The following is a 20,255-nucleotide window of genomic DNA, read 5'->3' as shown; positions in this document are numbered from 1 at the left end:
ATTGATCTTCAATAACTTTTCAAATCTCCGCTTGATCTTCTTTGATTCCTCCTTGATCCCGAAGCGATCCTTGTCATATCTTCACAAACTTGATCCTTAAGTCATCTTGGAGGATTGCTTGCAAAAAATGAGCGTCGGTGGAGGCTGAAAACCTTAGGCCGATCGGCTTGAGGGGCACCAGGTCGATCGGCCTGGACCCTTTTTGTGCCTCCTGATCTTCATCTTTCTCTAGTCCATTGCTCGTTCAAGGCTTTATCAAAAAATGCATATTTAGCCCAATTTCCTACAAAAATATAATATCCTTTAGAATGTCTTGCATATGCGAAAACGAGGTTATTTCATGTGCAAAGTGGTGGGTTAGTATAAGTTAAATAGCACGAAAAGTGTGTCAATAACGAGCGTCAACACTTAGTCAAACTTAAGATACTTTGACTTTCCAAAAAGTTGGAATGGCTTAGAATTTGGAATGGGGGGAGTATTTTTTTTTACGAAACACACCAGGAGCTTACAAACGTACATAGACTCGCTCATACGAACACACGCATGTATACCCTACCCTTATGAGTACCTTCGAGAGATTAGGATTGCTGGATCTTGAGATTGATAAAATCACCGCTACGTACCTGGACAACACACGGACCGGCTAGAAGTAGACTAAACTATAATCTTAAGTTGTAGCTCCATGCCAGATTTTGGTTAGTGGGTTAAAATAAAATTCTTTACACATTTATTTTGGGACCATATAATGGTAATACGCCCGCTCCAAGAATTCTTGACTCTGCTAAACCCTCAGATCGATCAAGCCAGCCAACGTTATTTTTTCCATTAACTGTTCTGGTATTTTAATTAAAATTTTGGTGCAAAAGAAACGAAAAACTGACGGTGCTGGCAAGCACAAGCTATGGTGGCGACTGGCGAGGTCTTACCCGTCGTCGCTGAGCGCACGACTTTACAGGTCTCGAGTCAGTCGTCGTTGCTAGCCATGTGTTACCACAACTAACCTTAGGTAAAATGTGGCAACCACAAAAAGTGTGGCTGGCGGTTAAAAACCTAATCATGAAAAATATGTGAAGCAGGAGATACGACACATGGTCGCTTTCATTTTTCGTTTTTCTTTTCCAAGGGTACGTGTCTTGACGATTCAATAGGCGAGAAAAGATATATAATTTCTGATTCTAAGTTATGTGAACCTTTGAATTGTCTCAGTTTTCTGTTTTTATCACTTGTATTTTGGTTGAGGGACTCTCAAGCCTCTGCTCTCAACTTGGGTAAGCACATCAGATGAGCTCTTGTATATGCAACGAACTATCTTATACTGCAGCTGCATATACAAGTTTTCTGTTTTATTTTTCTTTTTTGACGTGAGTAAGGTGTGCTGTTTGTAATTGGAGGGCTGCTGCCTCATCAGTCTTTCATCACCGTAACTCCGTTGCCATCCTTGTATACACAATTGGCAAAGTAAGAAAAATGAAAGCTATTAGGTGTCCTTTGTTTGATCAATATCATCACATTTTTTGTATTGAAGGAAAACTACTCCTGTGTTTATGCGTGAAGGTAAGACTTAAGAGAAGTCCATTACACCTTCTTCACTACTCCAAGTCCAACAAATTAATAGGCAAGGAATGTTACTCAAAATTCTCATTTGTCATTGAACAGTTACCCACATTAATTCGATAGAGTACTGGTAATTTGTTAGGGAAAAACCGTAAAATATATACATATTTGTGGTCATTATTATGCATTGACCTTGACCTGTTCTAGACCCCACAGTTATTCCTGTTCTTCAAAGAGATGTGCACAATCTGAACGTGTGATATCTGCATTTATATACTCCACTAAAAAATTTTTTGAAGCAGCGATCACATACATCGACCAAGCACAAGCGGCGGCAAGGCGAGCTATAGCAAGTGGTGATCCTGACCGAGATGGCGTCACTACCCTGCCAAGCTCCAAGCAGGGCCCCGGCGCCGGCGGCGCCGGTGGCGGTGGCGGTGGTGTCGCCGCTGTTCTGCGCGCCAGGCCTGGTGCAGCTGACGGTCCAGCCCCAGGAGTCCAGTGGCTACACCGTCACCAACGCCTCCGGAGCCGTCGTGCTGAAAGCCAGGACCAAAACTCTGAGCTTCCACAATCGCCTCCTGCTCCTCGACGCTGCCGGCCACCCCATCCTCACCTTGAAGGAGAAGGTAAAAAAGAGTAGTTTAGCTAGGCCGACCTAGATGGGCTAAAAGATGCGTCTTTCTTTGATCTGGATGTCAATTTGATGGCGGCATCTGAATCGTTGGAAATTGATGCAGCTGGCTTGACTGACCACTTGAGTATGGGTGACATAGCAACAACATACTGTACTTTTATTTCCTGCTGACATATAATCTCTATCACAATCTAAACTTCTTCTCCCTCTAGGTCCGAATTAGATGTCGTTTTGAGGTTGCCCTAATATAAGTCAACTATTTCAAAATTTGACTGGAAAAATAATTTTGATGTATTGAGTTTGGATATATGAAAAATGTTACGAGCAGATTTGTCTTGACATGTAGTTTCACAAAAGTATATATTATTCATATTTTATAGCAATGCCAATTATTATGGATGACCTGACTAGAGCGCATGCATGCATTACCAGAAACTTACTATGCACCACAGATGGGAGGTGTTCAGAGGGGATAGCTCCAACGCTCGCGATTTGCTCTTCTATACGAAGAAGAAATCTGACACAGAGATGGACGTCTTCTTGGCTGCCAACACTATGCACCGTATTTGCGATTTCAAGATGCAGGTTGACTACGACGGCAGCAAGGCTTATTGTGCCTTGCTGTATCTTGGCAACACAAACGCCATTATCGCTCGGGTCAGTACGTACCAAAATTATATATTTGAGACGAGTTCATTCTCCAACTGTTTCTTAAACCTTTTTATTAATTTGCCATGGTACGACTGCAGATGAACCGTAAGCATGGTTTCTCCACTGTGCTGCTCGAGGTATTCCCTCACGTTGACCATGTGTTCGTTGGGGCTCTGGTTATGATTCTGAATGAGATTCACAAAGAGGATTGCAGCGAATCCATCGACTTCCCATCTGAGGATTCTCCCGTGGAGAATTGCCCAGCTGAGCATCATCCGGTTGAGAATTATTCAGCTGAGCTAGTCCCATCTGAGGATTCTCCCGTGGAGAATTGCCCAGCTGAGCATCATCCGGTTGAGAATTATTCAGCTGAGCATTACCCAGCTGAGCATTATCCGGTTGAGAATTGCCCAGCTGAGCATCATCCGGTTGAGAATTATTCAGCTGAGCTGGTCCCGTCTGAGGATTCTCCCGTGGAGAATTGCCCAGCTGAGCATCATCCGGTTGAGAATTATTCAGCTGAGCATTACCCAGCTGAGCATTATCCGGTTGAGAATTATTCAGCTGAGCATTACCCAGCTGAGCATTATCCGGTTGAGAATTATTCAGCTGAGAATTATGCGTTTGACTTTTTTGGATAATAAACCCAATTCCTCGCGGTACTTAATTTTTAGGCCATGATGATTGGCGTCTGGACCATGTTCCTGCTCCATTTCCATGGAACTGTCATGCAAGAAAGCCCTAATTACCATGTGAACTTGATGTAAATTCTTTTCTATGTAAATTTGGACCACATTTGTACTGTTGACCTCCCTAATTAGTTGTATCTTAATCCAGTTTTAAGTCTTGATCCTTTGTTCTGTGCATTTTTGAGCTCAGCTGCATGGGGTAACCTAGGGCACTTCTCCCTGCGCAGGCTACCAAACTGCCATCTAACAAACACCATCTAACCCTAGCTCATGGGTCTGGCTGGGCTGGCTCGAGCCTAGCTCACGGCATGGCTGAGGCAGTCTAGGCTGCCAAACACGCCCAAAGGGCAAAGGGAGAAAGAATCTGTCGGAGTTGCTCTAGCATTGACGTGGTGCGTGGGCAGAATCATCAGTTGGTATCTCTGTTAGAAACTTATACAGCGACGTGTTCAACCTGGAGGAAAGCGGTAAACGTAATTCAGTATACAATGCTGGAACGACAAGGGCCCACATTTGGTATTGAACTCAATTCAATACTAAGGTCTCCTAAATGGACCCTAAACGTAATTTGGTATACAATGGTGGAACGACAAGGACCTATATTCAACTCCGGTCGATGCGCCAAGCGTAACCAGACAGGCCATAAGCCTATACGTGGCATTCGTGGAATCCACACTTGGGTTAAAGGACCAGCTCATGCAGATCACTGCTGAGGAGGGTAGACAGGCACTGGAGCATGAGCCTGCTGCTGTGGATTGATCACGCATGTATTGCAGGAACTTGCCAGAAGTGATTGCACTACGTAGATCTGGCAACCTGCTGCACATAAGGATCGGGCATAATAGCGTCGGCGATGAAACTGTATCAGCAACGGTAAGAATATAATGGTGGAGTTGGTTGACGGTAACACGTGCAAATGTGATGTTGCAGATTGCTGCTGACCTTGGAGTTCTCTCAATGGGACAAACTGGACGTCCTCCCAGTTGCATTGAGCTCCCCAGTCGCTTACCATTCTCAGCGCCCAGGATCTGCAGGCTGGGATTGTTAAGTGGACCGAAAAGAAGATCACAGGACAGTGCATTGCAATCCAATAGCCTTTGTTTTAGCATCAGACTAGAATAAAGTACACCATAAGTAGACAAACTTTCTGGCAGATGCAATGCAAGTGAAGGTGTGCGGTGCGGTTGTAGATTCATCGTATGGATGGTATACGTACTACACGTGCAATTGAAAAGCTGCAGAGCCGTGCTGCGATAAACCGCCAGACCAAAAGATACAATATGCAACAGCTCAGCTTGAAAAAGCAAACATTGTGAGGTGTTAAGGTGAAATTCCTCCATGTTGAAGGCAATTTTGCAATTATGCATCCAGTTACAAACTTGTCGGATATCTCAAACTTAATTAAGCTGCTCAAGATCCTTCACAATACCGTACACCTCATGCACATGCTTTACCATAGAACGGTTGTTCATCATCCGATGAGGTACAATTCACTTGTTGCACCATACTTTATAACCAAAGCATCCCACGACTCTTTCGCATCTATCGAGTCCACATAGATATCGACTAGACGGTCAGAGAGCACGCTGATGATACATCCCACGAAAAGATTATTGGCATCTGCGAACTTCTGCTGCTGCTCAATATTCAGTTCGCCTTCTGGTTTGCCTTTTCTTGTGTCCCAGATGTGCCTCACATTAAGTCAAAGACGAACCTTTGATTCCCATCTCTTAAAGTTTACACCAGAAAACTTTTCTAGCCTTAGTGACTCAGCAAAACTAGCCATCATAAAATCAGCAGATTGCATATTATAAGATTTTTGGATAATTAGGCAATTGCTGTATTAATTTCTGAAATAAATAAATCATGACAATAGCAAACCCAAGTATGTAATTCTCTAACATACTAGGCAATAGGAACAACATAATAATGATCTCAAAAAACATGATTAAAAACCATATCAGATCACAGCGTATGTACTAAGCAGATGCATATTGTCATTGTCAAGATTAGCGGATCAAGACTACGGTTAGTAAATTTCTTTTATGCGTGTAAGGCTTCGGATGGTGGCGTGAGAGGACACGGGGTTAGACTGGTTCGGGCAGGAAAAGCCCTACATCCAGTATGGGGAGCTGCTCGTGTTACTCACGCGGGGTCTGTAGTAGGGGGTACAAACGGGCGAGAGAGGGAGCCGGTCCCAAGTCTCTTGGGTGTGCACTGATGCTCTAGAGGTGAGTGTGTGGGTTCTGTTGGCTTCAGAGTCCTCCCGGTATTGGGGCCCCTGGTTCTCCTTTTATAGCGCAAGGAGGACTCAGGGTTATAGGTGAACCGGGTGTGGGTTCTGTTGGCTTCAGAGTCCTCCCGGTATTGGGCCCCTGGTTCTCCTTTTATAGCGCAAGGAGGATTCAGGGTTACAGGTGAACCGGGTGTGTGGAGAAGTAAAAGAGATAAGCCAAGCAAAGTAGAGTACAAGGAGAAGGACCAAGTCCCCGGGCCGCCGCCTCCTGCTCCGACCTTCGGCCCCTATCAGCGCGTCCACCGGAGGAGGGTGGCTGTCTTCGGATTCTGTCGACGATCTTCCTGGCGGCTGCTGCCGCCAAGCATGATGATGGTGTTCGGTCGTGGCAACTGTGCATGTTGGGGGAGACGGCTGATCCATGTTGTTCTGCTTACGGTCCGTGGGACACGGACGTCGCGTCTCTGTCGCCGGATACGCGGGGCGCGAGAACGGGCGGAGCTCCCTCCTGTGCTGGGCGGTGCATGCCATGAGTGCCTTATGATGAATTAGGGGGAGCCACGGCCACTGTAGCCTGTGCGGTCATGGTTACAGTGGTCCGCCCGGGTACTTGTGGCGATCACATCGAGGGGCGCGGGCGCCTTTCTGCGCGCCAGTGCCGCGACACATTTATGGCAAGATCGGTGAGGGGTCCACGAGATCCATGCCCTCGTCAGCCGGTCTGCGCCCAAGGCGGACCCTTGTCTTGTGGGCCCGGATGAGTCCGACCCCTACGCCCGGGATCGGGTGAGGCGGAATCTTGCAACGAGGGGTCGGGCGCATCCGACCCTGGGATCGTGGGTTGGGCGAGGCGGAGTTTTGCCATCGAGGGGTCGGGAGTGTCCGACCCTAGGACCCTAGGTCGGGCGAGACGGAACTGGATGTTCCCTTCCCATGCCGGGCCGGTGGCAATCGCATCACCGCAAGTGGGCCTGGGCCTTTATGATTGTTGTTTTAAGGGGCATTAGGAGGTCGTTGATATTTCCTCCAACAGTAGCCCCCGAGCCTATGGTGGAGCAAGGATGCTCCTCCAGAGGTTGTTTTCGTCGTTCGTCAGGGATCTCTGCTCGTCATGCAAGCTGCAGTTAATCAGAGATAGGGAGTGTTGTTTGCTCGGCTTGGCCGGAGAGGTCGATCAGGCGAGGTGTCCTGGAGACATCGAATCATGACCATTCGCGTGGTCATTGGTTGCGGAGCTAGCCCCCGAGCCCCCGCGCATTGCAGGAGACCGATCGGGAGGTTAGATCGACTTTTGAACATTACCCCTCAAGCGTTCGTTCGCTGAGACGGAGGGGGCAAGCCGTGCCACGCTATCCTCGCTGAACGAACCGTGGTGCTTGTTGAGCTACAAACGGGTTGATTCGAGTGGGGTCCCGGTCCCCGTTCGGGGGGGGGGGGTGGGGTCCGGCTCAGGCCAAGATGGTGGCGTACCCCAGATTCTGGCCGGCCAGTTCATATAGTTCCCGAATCCGTTCGATCGGATTCGGGGGCTCGTTGCCTTTCTTCGGGGAAAAACCTTGAACTTTGTTGCCGGTCCGGACTCGAACGTGAGGTCGGGACGCCCTAGGCTGTCGTGCACCTGGGTGATGACCGCTAGCGGACCCGTCCCTTCTCACCCCTCGCTCGGGGTTATCCTGGGGTGGCTGTTGAACCCTTAGTGGGCCAGCCTTCGAACCCCTGGACCGTAATGGGCCGTAGGAGCGTTTTCAGCCCCGTATCCCTTTTTACCTATTGGTGGGCCTTGGGCCGGACGTGGAGAAGGTCGTGCGCGCTCGCTCTCTGGGAGGCGAAGTGGCGGAAGGAGCCGGCTCGTGAAACGAGGAAGGAGGGGATGTTTTCCTACAGCAGGTCGTGCGCACAAATTCCTAAAAAGGCGGGCATGATGGGGCGTACCTGACGCTGCATTAACTACGACGGGGCCGCCCGTTTCTCTTCCCACGCACCCGCCTATAAGACGGGGGGTCTGCCTCGCTGGTTCCGCCTGCAACTGCTCCCAAATCCTTTCGCCTGCTCGCGCATCCTCTGCTTTCCTTCGGGCCGTCTGCCTTCCTCTGCCTAGCGCAGCAGCTTCCCTCACCCTCCGCCGTCGAGCTTTCCACCCCTTAGCGAAGGAGTCCTGGTCACGCTCGAACTTTGGGACCTCGCGCGCCAACGGCCTCATGAGGAAAGGCCTCCTCTGCGAGAGGACCGAGAGGGGCGAATGGCGGTTCCCCGAGAGGGAGGAGGTGCCGAGCCCGCCCGCTGGCTACGTCGTCTCGTTCGCCCACTTCCACGAGAGGGTGTTTGCGACCCCGCCGAGCCACTTCTTCCGCGGGCTGCTGCACTACTACGGGCTCAAGCTGCAGCACCTTAATCCCAATGGGATCCAACACATCGCGGTGTTCGTTGCGCTGTGCGAGAGGTTCCTTGGCATCGAGCCCAACTTCTCGCTCTGGAAGTACTTCTTCACGGTCAGCCTATACCAGAAGGGGAGCCAGCAGCGGGCAATCCCGGTGCCGATAGGGTGTGCCGCCATCCACCTCTGCCAGACCCGCGCCAAGGAATATATGGCGATGAAGACCGCGGCGTCCCACAAGGGGTGGCATCAGTAGTGGTTCTACGTGAAGAACTACGCTAATTCCCCCCTACCGGTGTTCACTGGCCGCGTCATCGAGGCGGCGCCGGAGCTGTGGTCGTACGGCCCGGTGGAGAAGGAGAAGAAGCGGATCGCCGATTTGCTTCAGGCCATCGAGCACCTGAAGGGAAAAGGCCTGACCGGGGCTGGAGTTATCGGGGCGTACCATGCTCGGAGGGTGGCGCCGTTGATGCTTCGAATTCGCTTGCTCGCCAACATGGTTCCCGGTGTGCCGATCGAGGGCACCGTCCTTGCGATGGGCGCGCTTGCCAACACCGAGATCCGGCGGCAAGTTCGGGAGGCGCTGGATGGCAAGGATGCCGATTACCCGTTGCCCGGTCACCCTCCAATGCGCCCGGACGAGAATTTCGTCGAGCTGGTGAGGATTTCGCGCTCTTGTTCTTTTTTCCTATGTTTCTCGGTTCGTCGTTCTGATGCGGAGTTTTTGTTTCTGCAAGGCCACATGACCAATGTCGTCGACTCGCGCCCGCCGGTGCCTTAGGACGCTGAGCGGCGGTAGTAGAACTGCCTCCCCGCCGAGAAGCAGAAGAGGCGTAAGGACAAAGAGACGTTGACGAAGAAAAAGAAGGCCGCCAAGGAGCTCCAACGGCGGCGGCGGGGCCAAGTCGTGTCGGACGACGATGACGACGACGATGAGGAGGAAGAGGAGGAAGACGAGGAGGAGGAGGAGGAGGAGTTCATTCTGGCCCCCCGGTCGGGTGCGCTCGTCATCCGGGAGCAGCGCCCCTAACCGGCCGCGGGGGACAAGCCGAGCGGACCGCCTGCCCAGGACCCGCCCCTGCAAGGCTCCGGGGCCGCGCCCCAGAGGTCGGCGCGAAGCGGGCCTCGGGAGTCAATGGAGCCGACCCCTGACCCTCCGCCTGCATCCCGCGAGCAAAGGAGTAGCAGCAAGCGGCCGTTGCCTGATGCCGCAGGGTCAGTGTCGAGCTCGGAGGCGAAACACGCCCACCATCCTCACGCTGAGGGAGTGTAAGTGGAAATTCCTCGCGCGTCTTATCCCTTCCCCGGCGTCGAGCCGTCTTTGATGATGTTGGTTGTTGTTTCACAGCGCCGCCCGTCGGGACTTCGTCCCGCCGCTGGCGTCGAAGAAGGCACTACGAGTGTCGTCCGCCTCCACGGGGTGGGTCGCGACCCCGCCGGCAGCGAGCGACGGTGTCGCCGGGGAGACCGCGGAGCCTACCGCGGAGGCGGCTCCTGCGGCGGCAACCGGAGGAAGGGCATCGTAGCCGGGAATGGGGCAGGGTCCGACCCCTGCTCCGCCTTCTGCCTCCGCGACTGACCCTGCAGGACAGGGCGTTGCCCCTGGGGTCCCTCCGGCCGGCGAGGTGAGAGACCTCGACGACGAGGCGAAGGAGGAGCCTGCAGCTCCGACGACGACGGTGGAGATAGGGGTAGTTGCCCCAGTGACCGCGACGGAGACGGTGGTGGCGACGGAGGAGGGAAAGTCCGCCCCCGCGGCCACGACGGGGACATCGGCGGCGGTGGAGGTGGGGGTACCTGCCCCGACGGCCGCGACGAAGGCGGCGGCGGCGGAGGCGGGGGTGCCTGCCCCGACAGCCACGACGGAGGCGGGGACGCCTACCTCAGCGGCCGCGACGAAGGCTGCGGCGACGGCGGGAACTGGAACGCCCACTTCGGCAGCCGCGACGGAGACGGTGGCGGCGGCAGATGGAGCGGGACGCACGTCAGCGCCGGCGACGGCCGCAATGACTTCGACAGAGATGACGACGCATGTGCCGGGGCCGTCGACGAGGCCGGCGGCATCAGGGGCGATGGCGCCTGTCCTGGCGGTAGCATCGGGGATGGCGGCGCCGGGGTCGGCTGGAGCGGCCTCCACCCTTGGCTCGGTTAATCCTGTTCCCAAGGCGTGGAGTGGGAGTACCCTGCGCTGGATGTCCCGTGATGACCCGTAGAGTCCCCTCTTCGTGCTGGATGACGCCAGGGAGTGGGGTAAGTGGCAGGCGGTGCAGGGCAGGCTTGCAAACGTCCGCGCTGCCCTGTCTTCGGTGATGGGGAACTGGACGGCGTCGTCGTCCCCGGTGGCCAGGTAGGGTGTTCTCCTCGGCGATTGCTTTCCTCTCGTCTCTCCGTTGCTGAGTATGAATTGTTTTGTAGGCCCTCCAGGAGTGCAGCCGGGGAAAGTCCGATTTCCTCCTGCTCGAGCGGAGGCTCTAGGATTGCTTCTCCACGGAGAGGCAGTGGACCGGGGAGCTGACCACGCAGGTCGCCGCCGCTTAGCAAGTCATCGATGACCTGCGCAGGCGCGAGCAGGCGGCACGGGAGGACGTGCGGTGGTCGAAGGACAAGTTCCAGGCCATCGTCGAGAAGGCTCGCCTCGATCTCGAGGAGTTCCAGGCTGCTGCCGAGAAGGCCCGCCTTGATGCCGAGGAGCTCGCACGGCTGAAGGGGGACCATGAGGCCCTCCAAAAAACCGTCGAGCGTATCCGGCGCGAGCGACAGAAGGCTTGGCAGGAGCGGGACTTTGAGGCGACCCAGAAGGCCAAGGCCAAGAAGATAGCAGCCGAGCTCGGGGCGGAGGTCAGTCAGCTCCATGTGCAAGTGCATGGGCTTCAGACCGCTGTGACTGAGGGGCTCGACCAGGAGCATCAGCTGAAGCCTCAGTCTGAGGGTAGGGATTTTCCTGTCCCTTTGCTTTTGTGGTGTTGTGATGGTTTCTGACTTGGCAGATTTTTGTGGACGGGCCTCACAGACGAACTCGCTCGGCTGAGGGAGGTCCTCGATGCGAAGCGCGCCGAGCACAGCAACCTGCGGGACGCGGTCCGCGTTGTCTGCGACGGCCTCGGCATGGTCCAGGGGGAGGGGATGAGTTCGTTGGCGGCTCGTGTCCTTGGGACGTACCGGCGGGCCCGCGAGATTGCTCGGGAGGCGCTCCACATTGGCGTGAGGTGAGCCTTCGGCGTCTTCGGCTCCCACTACTCCGACATCAACGTCGTCGGGATGAGAGGGGGGTATGCCTCCGGCTACTCTGAGGCCGAGCTGGACGAGATCGATGCGTCGGTGCTCAACCTAGCGGAGGCCCTGGCGAAGCTTCTGGAGGATGAAGCCGTTCCGCCTGAAGACCCAAGGACGAGTTAGCGGGCTTAGACGCCCCAGAATGTAAATATGTTAGTTAACTTTGAACTTGTTTTTGTGATGGATGCAGAGGCCTTTTCTATAACTTTGTCGAAAAATGTTTTCGATCCTCTTTCTTGTTTTTTGGGTTTGGAAAGTTTAGAGCGCGGGTTGGGCGCGTCAGTAAGCACTGATGAGCGAAGGTACCGTAGCCGCTGGGGCGTAGGTTTTTTCGCAGTCCGATCAGTCTTGTTTGAGCGTCGTTCGTTCACTCTTTCCTTTTCACGCCCAAACATTTAGGAAGAGGGTCGGTTCGGAAAGAAAAGATGTTTTGAGAAGGCGTTGAGTGACTTGGGCCGGAGCCCCTGATAGCCCCCGAGGGATATGCAACCTTGGGTAGAGCCAGGGTCGGATATCCCTGAGCTCGGGACGAGACTCGAACGAGATCGACTCAAAATTATCTTTTTCCATGAACTAAAAAGTTACAGAAGTATGTATGTACAAACTTGGAAACAATAACTAAGGGTAGAAGCATATTAGCTGCTATATGTTCCAAGCATTGGAGAAGATCTGTCCATCGGGTGTTGCCAGCTTGTATGTGCCTGGCCGTAGTACTTGGGTGACGATGAAGGGGCCTTCCCACGGAGGGGTCAGCTTGTGGCAGCCTCTGTTGTCTTGGACGAGGCGAAGCACCAGGTCGCCGATGTTGAAAGCTCGGCCTCGTACCTTGCGGCTGTGGTACTGTCGTAAGGCTTGCTAGTACTTGGCCAAGTGTAGCAGGGCCACGTCGCGTGCTTCGTCGAACTGGTCTTGCGCGTCCTCGATCGATGCCTGGTTCCCTTGTTCATCGTACGCCTTGACCCTCGGTGACCCGTACTCTAGGTCGGTGGGGAGGATTGCCTCGGACCCGTAGATCATGAAGAACGGGGTGAAGCCAGTCGTCTTGCTGGGGGTCGTCCTCAGACTCCATAGGACCGCGGGGAGCTTTGCAACCCACCTGCCACCGAACTTTTTGAGGCGGTCGAAGATCCGTGGCTTGAGACCCTGGAGTATCATGCTGTTGGCCCGCTCGACCTACCCGTTCGTGCGGGGGTGTGCCACGGCCGACCAGTCCACTCGGATGTGGTGGTCGTCGCAGAATTGGAGGAACTTCTTCCTGGTGAATTGCGTGCCGTTGTCCGTGATGATGGAGTTGGGGACTCCGAAACGGTGGATGATGTCGGTGAAGAATTGTACCACCTGCTCTGACTTGATCTGCGCGACGGGCCGCACCTCGATCCACTTTGAGAACTTGTCGACGGCGACAAGCAAGTGGGTGAAGCCCCCGGGCGCCTTCTTAAAAGGTTCGACTAGGTCCAGTCCCCAGACTACGAATGGCTACGTGATGGGGATGGTCTGGAGCGCCTGTGCGGGCAGATGGGTTTGACGCACGAAGAATTGGTATCCCTCGCAGGTACGCACCACGTGGGTGGCGTCGACTACTGCTGTCGGCCAGTAGAAGCCCTGCCTGAAGGTGTTCCCGACGAGGGTTCTTGGCGCGGCGTGGTGGCCGCAGGCCCCGGCGCGGATGTCCTGTATCAATGCCTTTCCCTGCTTGATCGGGATGCAACGCTGGAGGATGCCGGTGTGGCTCGGCTTGTAGAGCTCCTGGTCGATGATGACGAAGGATTTGGCGTGGCGTGCCTCCGTCTTGTTCATCGGTAGTGTCTCACGGACGAGGTAGTCGAGGTATGGGGCTCTCCAGTCAGATGGGGGGTCGGACCCCACTGCCGGGTTTGTGTCGATCTCCATGACCTCGGAGTCAGGGGGGTCGGCCTCGGAGTCCAGGATAGGTGGCGTGTCGCCGACCCCTCCCGGTTCGGCGCCCGAGTCCGGGACAGGTGGCGCGCTGCCGTCCTTTCCCGGGTCGGCGCCCGAGTCCAGGACAGGTGGCGTGTCGCCAACCCCTCCTGGCTCCTTGTAGTGGATGGAGGGCTTGTACTGGTCGCTGATGAAGACGCCGTCAGGGACAGGCTTTTGGCCGGATGCCGCCTTCTCCAGTTCGTTAGCTGCCTCATTGAAACGTCTTGCGACATGGTTGAGTTCCAGCCCGTCAAACTTGTCTTCGAGTTTGCGGACCTCGTTGCAGTACGCCGCCATCTTGGGGTCGTGGCAGCTCCACTCCTTCGTGACTTGTTCGAGGACTAGCCGGGAGTCGCGTCGGATGTCGACTCGCCGGATGCCCAGCTCGATGGCGATGCGAAGCTCGTTGAGGAGAGCCTTGTACTCAGCGACATTGTTAGATGTAGGAAAGTGGAGGCGGATCATGTACCTCATGCGCACGCCGAGAGGAGAGACGAAGACCAGACCCGCTCCGGCGCGAGCCTTCATCAACGACCCATCGAAGTACATCGTCCAGTACTCCTGCTTCTCTGGTGCTGATGGCGTATGGATCTCTGTCCATTCTGCGACAAAGTCGGCGAGTACCTGGGACTTGATGGCTGTCCTGGGGGTGTAAGTGATGCCCTGATCCATAAGCTCGAGTGCCCACTTCGCGATCTGTCCCGTGGCGTCCTAGTTCCGGATCACTTCGCTGAGGGGGAACGACGAAACGACCGTCACCGGGTGGGAGGTAAAGTAGTGGCGCAACTTCCTCTTCGTGATGAGGATTGCGTAGATGAGCTTCTGGATCTGAGGGTAGCGAGCCTTGGACTCGGATAGGACCTCGTTGAGTAAGATTTAGCTTTGGAAGGCCACACAAATTCAGTAATGTAAATTTCATTATCATTATTGTTCGTACTATCAGAATCATACTCGATGGCATGCATATTGGACCGACAAGGCTTGAAGCTATCTTTTTCCTTAGCAATTCTAAGTTCCATTGTTGAGGCCTTCATTAGCACTTGTGCAATGGTGTGAAGCTCAAAACCTTCTAGCCGATCTCTAATAGAGGATTTTAAACCCTTAAGTGCAAGATCGGCCAAATCACTATCGGTAAGTGACAAATTAAAACACTGGTTTTTTGTTTCTTTGAATCATCTTATGTAATCAAAGATAGATTCTTCTTTTCCTTTCCTAACCAATGTCAAATCTGTCAACTTCAATTGAAAGTTCCCGGTATAAAAATGATCATGAAATTTTTGCTCTAATTGTTCCCATGAATCAATAGAGCAGAGAGCTAAGGATGAGTACTAGGCGAAAGCGGTTCCCGTTAATGACAAAGAAAATAAACGGACTCGCAAAGCATTGTAATAACCCGCCTCACCTAATTGAGCCAGATATTGACTAATATGTTCCCAAGTGGTCCGGTTGTCCTCGCCACTGAATTTAACAAAGTCGGGCATGTGCCAACCGACAGGGTAAGGAACATAATCAAAATTGGCTTGATACGGCTTTTGATATAATTTTGAACTTTCGGTATCTATGCCATATTTGCTTTGCATCAAAGGCAACACCTCCTCTTTGAATTTTTTAATCTCGCAAAGGTTAGGAGTGACCGAGCTAGGCACGATAGCGATCAGCACGGGCATTTTGGGGACGATGGTTAGCGGGCCGGCCTGAAAGGCCTGACCAGTCTGATCGGTCGCCTGGACCGGTCTGACCGCTCCAGCCATGCTCGGCTATTGCGGTTGGATCCAAGGCGGCATTTGTCCCGAGTAAAAGTTCAACAACATGCCACAGGCAGGGTTCTCGATGGCCCCCGTATTTGCCGATGAACCTATTTGTGCAGCCCCACGCGAGTTGACTCGCGGAAAATCATTTTTATTATAAGAAATAGATCTATTCCCCACAAGTTGATCTACTCGAGCCATCAATGTATTAGTGATCCTATTCTAATCAGCAAGGCTTTTACACAGCTCATCATTAATGGCAGCCTGGTCGAAGGGGAGATTACTTACATTGTGTACTTCCTCAACCATGCTATCCTTCATCTTGATCGCAGGCAACTCGAAGTCTTGCGTTCTCGTCGTCTTGTCTTCACGATCCTTCTTAACGCCCATGAGATATTGCGTCTTGACGTATTCTTGGAGCATAGCAAGGTTCTGCTCCTCCTCCTCGCTGAGATCTTCCACGGAGGCCGTGATGATGTTGTCTTTGTCGATGTCCATAGTAGATCCTATCTTGCTAGGGCTTTCCGGGACGGTTGTAAAACCAGATCGTTTGTCCCCAACGGAGTCACCAAAATGTGTTGACGCTTTTTCTGTTCAACACATGAATGCTCTAGCTCGCGCGCGTGTTCAGCAATCACCTCGTCGGTGCCTCTGCACCTAGCCGGTCAGACCGGTCAGGCAAGCCGGTCAGACCGGTCTGCTGCTGGGCGTCGCGAAAACCTAAGAACACCACCTTGGGAGGGACCCCATCGGAGATGGTGCACCTAGGGTTGCTCTGAGATTGGTCAGGCCACTCAGAGCTTCCTCAACTACCGTTGAGACGAAGGAGGAAAGCAAAGGGGTTGAAAAAGCTAGGGTTTAGAGATAAAAGTAGAAGATTTGTTTGTCGATTGGGTGTTAGCCCTCAATTGGCCAGAGCCCTTTAGTCATGCAAGAAAGTCCTAATTACCATGCGAACTCGATGTAAATTCTTTTCGATGTAAATTTCGACCACATTTGACCTCCCTAATTAAGTAGTTGTATCTTAATTCAATTTTAAGTCTTGATCCTTTGTTCTGTACTTCTGTGCATTTTTGAGCTCAGCTGCATGGGGTAACCTTCACCCACGCATGCGCGTGGTGAGGGCACCTCTCCCTGCGCACGCAGGCTACCAAACTGCCATCTAACAAACACCATCTCACCCCAGCTCATGGGCCTGGCTAGGCTGGCTTGAGCCTAGCTCACGACCTGGCTGAGGCAGTCTAGGCTGCCAAACACGCCCAAAGGGCAAAGGGAGAAAGAATCTGTTGGAGTTGCTCTAGCCTTGGCGTGGTGCTTGGGTGGAATCAGTTGGTATCTCTGTTAGAAACTTATATAGCGATGTGTTCAACCTGGAGGAAAGCAGTAAATGTAATTCAGTATACAATGCTGGAAACAAGGGTTCAGATTTGGTATTGAACTCAATTCAATACCAAGGTCTCCAATGTCTACATCTAAACGGACCCTAAACGTAATTCAGTATACAATGCTGGAATGACAAGGGGCCTAGATTCAACTCCGGTCGATGCGCCAAGCGTAACTAGATAGGCCATAAGCCTATACGTGGCATTCGTGGAATCCACACTTGGGTTAAAGGACCAGCTCATGCAGATCACTGCTGAGGAGGGTAGACAGGCACTGGAGCATGAACCTGCTGCTGTGGATTGATCCCGCGGTCGCGCATGTATTGCAGGTGTAAGCAACCAGGATAATTATGGAAGTGTTCTCACCTCCGTAGAGGCCGCGTACCTTTGTTTATATAGGAAGGGAAGCACCGCTTGCATGGTTTACAAGATTGTGATCTCGGGTAGTTGTTGAGGCTAATTCATCTAGAGATATCTAGCTAGTTTGTTACAACAACTCTATCCTCTATCTACAACAAAGAGTCCTAGATGAATCGGCTACAATCCAACCCGGTTACAACTGTTACAGGATATCTAACAACCCCCCTCAATCTTAACTTAGGAAAGTTAAGATTGTATATAAACTGTTCTAGCTTCTTATTTGTAAGACCCATCGGCAGCTTGGTCATGAGTAGAGATAATCCAAACCTCTAACAATCTCCCATCAACAACTTGGTCATGAGTAGAGATAATCCGAACCTCTAACAATCTCCGAGCAACACGTTCCCTGACAAAGTGAAAGTCAACCTCAATATGCTTTGTACGAGCATGAAAGATAGGATTTGCTGTCAAATAGGTAGCCCCAATGTTGTCACACCAAAGTCTTGCTGCTGGAGGAGTGGAGGCACCTAGTTCCTTGAGCATAGTTTGAATCCACATCACTTCTGTTATTGCATTTGCTAATGCCTTGTACTCAACCTCTGTACTAGATCTAGACACTGTGGTTTGTTTTCTTGCACTCCATGATACTAGATTATTTCCGAGATACACAACAAACCCCCCAGTTGATCTCCTATCATCAACATCACCTGCCCAGTCTGCATCAGATAAAGCACTTACAAGCATAGAGGGAGATTTCCTTATTTTTATTCCAACATATATTGTAAACTTCAGATATCTTAGTATCCTTTTTAGGCCCTGTTTGGCATGGCTCCAACTCCGGGTGGAGCTGCTCCACTCCAGAACTCCATATGGAGCCAGCTCCGCTCCAAAACTCCAGAACAAAAATGAGGTGTTTGGCTAGATGGGTGCTCTCAGCTCCAAAAAAGATCAATTTCAGTGTCGATTGCCATTGTTGCCCCCCAATTAAGGCCCCACTTGTCATCCTCTCTATCCCATCTTCTTCTTCCCCTTTTTCCAATGCACTGTGCCGCACACGGGAGACCCTCCACGGGTGGCGGGGTGGGTAGCGACGGGGCGGCGGGTGGCGACGGGCGACGACAGGCGGCGACGGGCGGCGAGCGGCGACGGGCGACGACGGGCGGCTGGGTGGGTGGCGATGGGCGACGGGCGGCGGCGGGCACGGCGACGGGCGGCGGCGGGGCGGCGGGTGGTGACGGGCGACGACAGGCGGCAACGGGCGGCGAGCGGCGACGACAGGCGGCTGGGTGGGTGGCGACGGGCGGCGGGCGGCGGCGGGCGACGGGCGTGGCGGCGGGCGGCGACGGGCGATGGGCGCGGCGGCGGGCGGCGATGGGCGACGGGCGGCGACGGGCGACGGGCGGCGGGGCCGGCCGGCCACGGGGGCGGCGACGGGCAGGGCTCTAGCGGCGAGTGGGGCTCGGGAGAATAGAAGGGAGAATAGAATGAAATGTTTTTTTTGTGTAACCAGTGGCATTGGTGGGTAATTACCCACCAACTCCATGAGAAGGTTCAAAAGAGAGGTTTCTGGAGCAGCAAAAGAGGTGCTCCAAAACTCCACCTCCATTTGCACTACAGCTCCATGGAGTTGGCAACTCCATGGAGTTTTGGAGTTGGGATGTTTGGCTGAATTTTTTGATGGAGTTGCTGGAGTTTAGGAGTGGAGCCGTGCCAAACAGAACCTTACTGCAGACTAGTGAGTTGTTGTGGGAGAATGCAAAAACTGACAGACCTTGTTTACTGCAAAAGCCAAGTCCGAACGAGTCAAGGTCACATGTTGTAATGCACCAACAATACTCCTGTAACGTGTTGCATCTTCATGACCGAGTGGTTCTCCTTCTTCTAGCGTCAATTTCTCAGAAGTGGACAGCGGTGCATATTTGCTTTGTGACGGATGAATACCATTGCATACCTGTTTCACTTTTGTCCCGAGGAAGTAGTGGAGTTCCCAAGCCCTTTAGAGAAAAATCAGACTTGAGATCCTTCAAAAGTGTTGTTACTACATTCTGAGAAGAGCTGGCAACAATAATGTCATCAACATAAATCAGCAAAAATATGGTAATATCACCCTTGTTAAAGAAGAACAACGAAGTGTCGGCCTTAGTGGGATTGAAACCAAGTTGCTGTAATTTTTCACTTAACCTCGAATACCATGCTCTAGGGGCTTGTTTCAAACCATATATTGCTTTGTCCAACTTGCAAACATAATGCGGCAAGTCTTTGTCTTCATACCCTGGTGGCTGTCTCATATAGACATCCTCCTCAAGAACGCCATGTAAAAACATATTGTTTACATCTAGCTGCCTGAGACACCATCCTCTGGATACTGCTATAGATAGAACAACTCTGATAGTAGCTGCCTTAGCTGCCTTAACAACATGACTAAAGGTGTCTTTATAATCTATTCCATATCTTTGTTTGAAGCCTTTTGCTACCAAGTGAGGTTTATAGCTGTATATGCTGCCATCAGATTTCCTTTTGACCTTATATACTCATTTACAGTCTATGAGATTTCTGCCCTTTATTGGTGGAACCAAGTGCCAAGTTTTATTAGTTTGCAAAGCACTATATTCCTCATCCATAGCTAACTTCCAACTACTATTAGTAAGAGCTTCAGATAAATCTTGGGGTTCACCGTTAGCAGCTAAGCAACCATATCCATACATCACAGTGACATCTGTGTATTGTTTTGCCTTCTTTGTTCCAGCTTCAAGTCTTGTGCATGGGTGACTCTGCTCTGTCACAGGTGACAGAAAAAATGTGTATCCAGGGACTCCATCCGCATGCAGTGGTTCATCAGTAGAAGTTTGAGCTGTGCGTGCCCCCGCCGACGGGGGTGGCCGCTGGCCACACCGTGAAGCCGCAGTTGTTGAAGGTGGCGGCGCTGGTGCCCGCCGCAAAGGCGGCGAGGAGCGGGAAGAGGGAAGAGGATGGTCGACGAGGTAGCCATTGGTCCTTGATTGTGTACGTGGTGAGTTGCTGAGAAGCGTGGGTGGGAGCATACATATTTATAGGTAGAGTATTGAATCAAATTGAAGTCAATTCACCCAAAAGCTTATTAGCGTGTAGCTCATGTTAGTTGCTTGCGAGAAACAGTTAATTAGCATCTCTCTTGTGTGAAGCCTTGAGTTCCTATAGGGGAAGTCAATAGGCCTACGTCAGCCAATTTGAAACTTTGTAGAAATGGTTTTATTGATTGACGTGTCACATTGGTTAGAACATGTCAGATGATACGGTTCATCTAGATGTGCGGAAAACTTGATCCAACTTTACAAGGACAACACAATGGTATAACCATGTTGCTTGTTCAATGAGTAAGCCCTGAAAAGCCTTGCTTCGATCCGCAGTAACAATCATTTTCATGCCATCAC

At 52.3% G+C, this 20,255-nt stretch overlaps 1 protein-coding gene across 2 annotated transcripts; it reads left to right on the top strand.

Moving 5' to 3' along the window:
* The first annotated feature begins 1,817 nt into the window (after positions 1–1,817).
* On the top strand, positions 1,818–3,698 carry LOC101781994 (protein LURP-one-related 10-like). 2 transcript variants are annotated; one of them, XM_022824959.1, is made up of 4 exons: positions 1,818–2,183; positions 2,624–2,848; positions 2,941–3,081; positions 3,157–3,698. In XM_022824959.1, the coding sequence occupies exons 1-4, from the start codon at positions 1,926–1,928 to the stop codon at positions 3,481–3,483; spliced, it is 951 nt and encodes a 316-aa protein (XP_022680694.1). In that variant the 5' UTR covers positions 1,818–1,925; the 3' UTR covers positions 3,484–3,698. The 2 variants fall into 2 exon arrangements, with proteins under 2 accessions (XP_022680694.1, XP_004963225.1); XM_004963168.2 differs by having other exon boundaries at positions 2,941–3,698.
* The last annotated feature ends 16,557 nt before the right edge of the window (positions 3,699–20,255 follow it).

The sequence above is a fragment of the Setaria italica genome, chromosome III, assembly GCF_000263155.2.
Source record: "Setaria italica strain Yugu1 chromosome III, Setaria_italica_v2.0, whole genome shotgun sequence".
NCBI classification, from domain to species: Eukaryota; Viridiplantae; Streptophyta; class Magnoliopsida; order Poales; family Poaceae; genus Setaria; species Setaria italica.
The sequence above is the reverse complement of the archived record's forward strand: the minus strand, read 5'-3'. Positions and strand labels throughout refer to the sequence as shown.

Bases quoted from the DNA above. Each gene is read 5' to 3' on its own strand.
- LOC101781994 (XM_004963168.2), top strand. From the start codon at position 1,926: ATGGCGTCACTACCCTGCCAAGCTCCAAGCAGGGCCCCGGCGCCGGCG. The intron at 2,184-2,623 runs GTAAAAAAGAGT...ATGCATTACCAG, and splicing joins TCCTCACCTTGAAGGAGAAG to AAACTTACTATGCACCACAG. The intron at 2,849-2,940 runs GTCAGTACGTAC...GTACGACTGCAG, and splicing joins CAAACGCCATTATCGCTCGG to ATGAACCGTAAGCATGGTTT.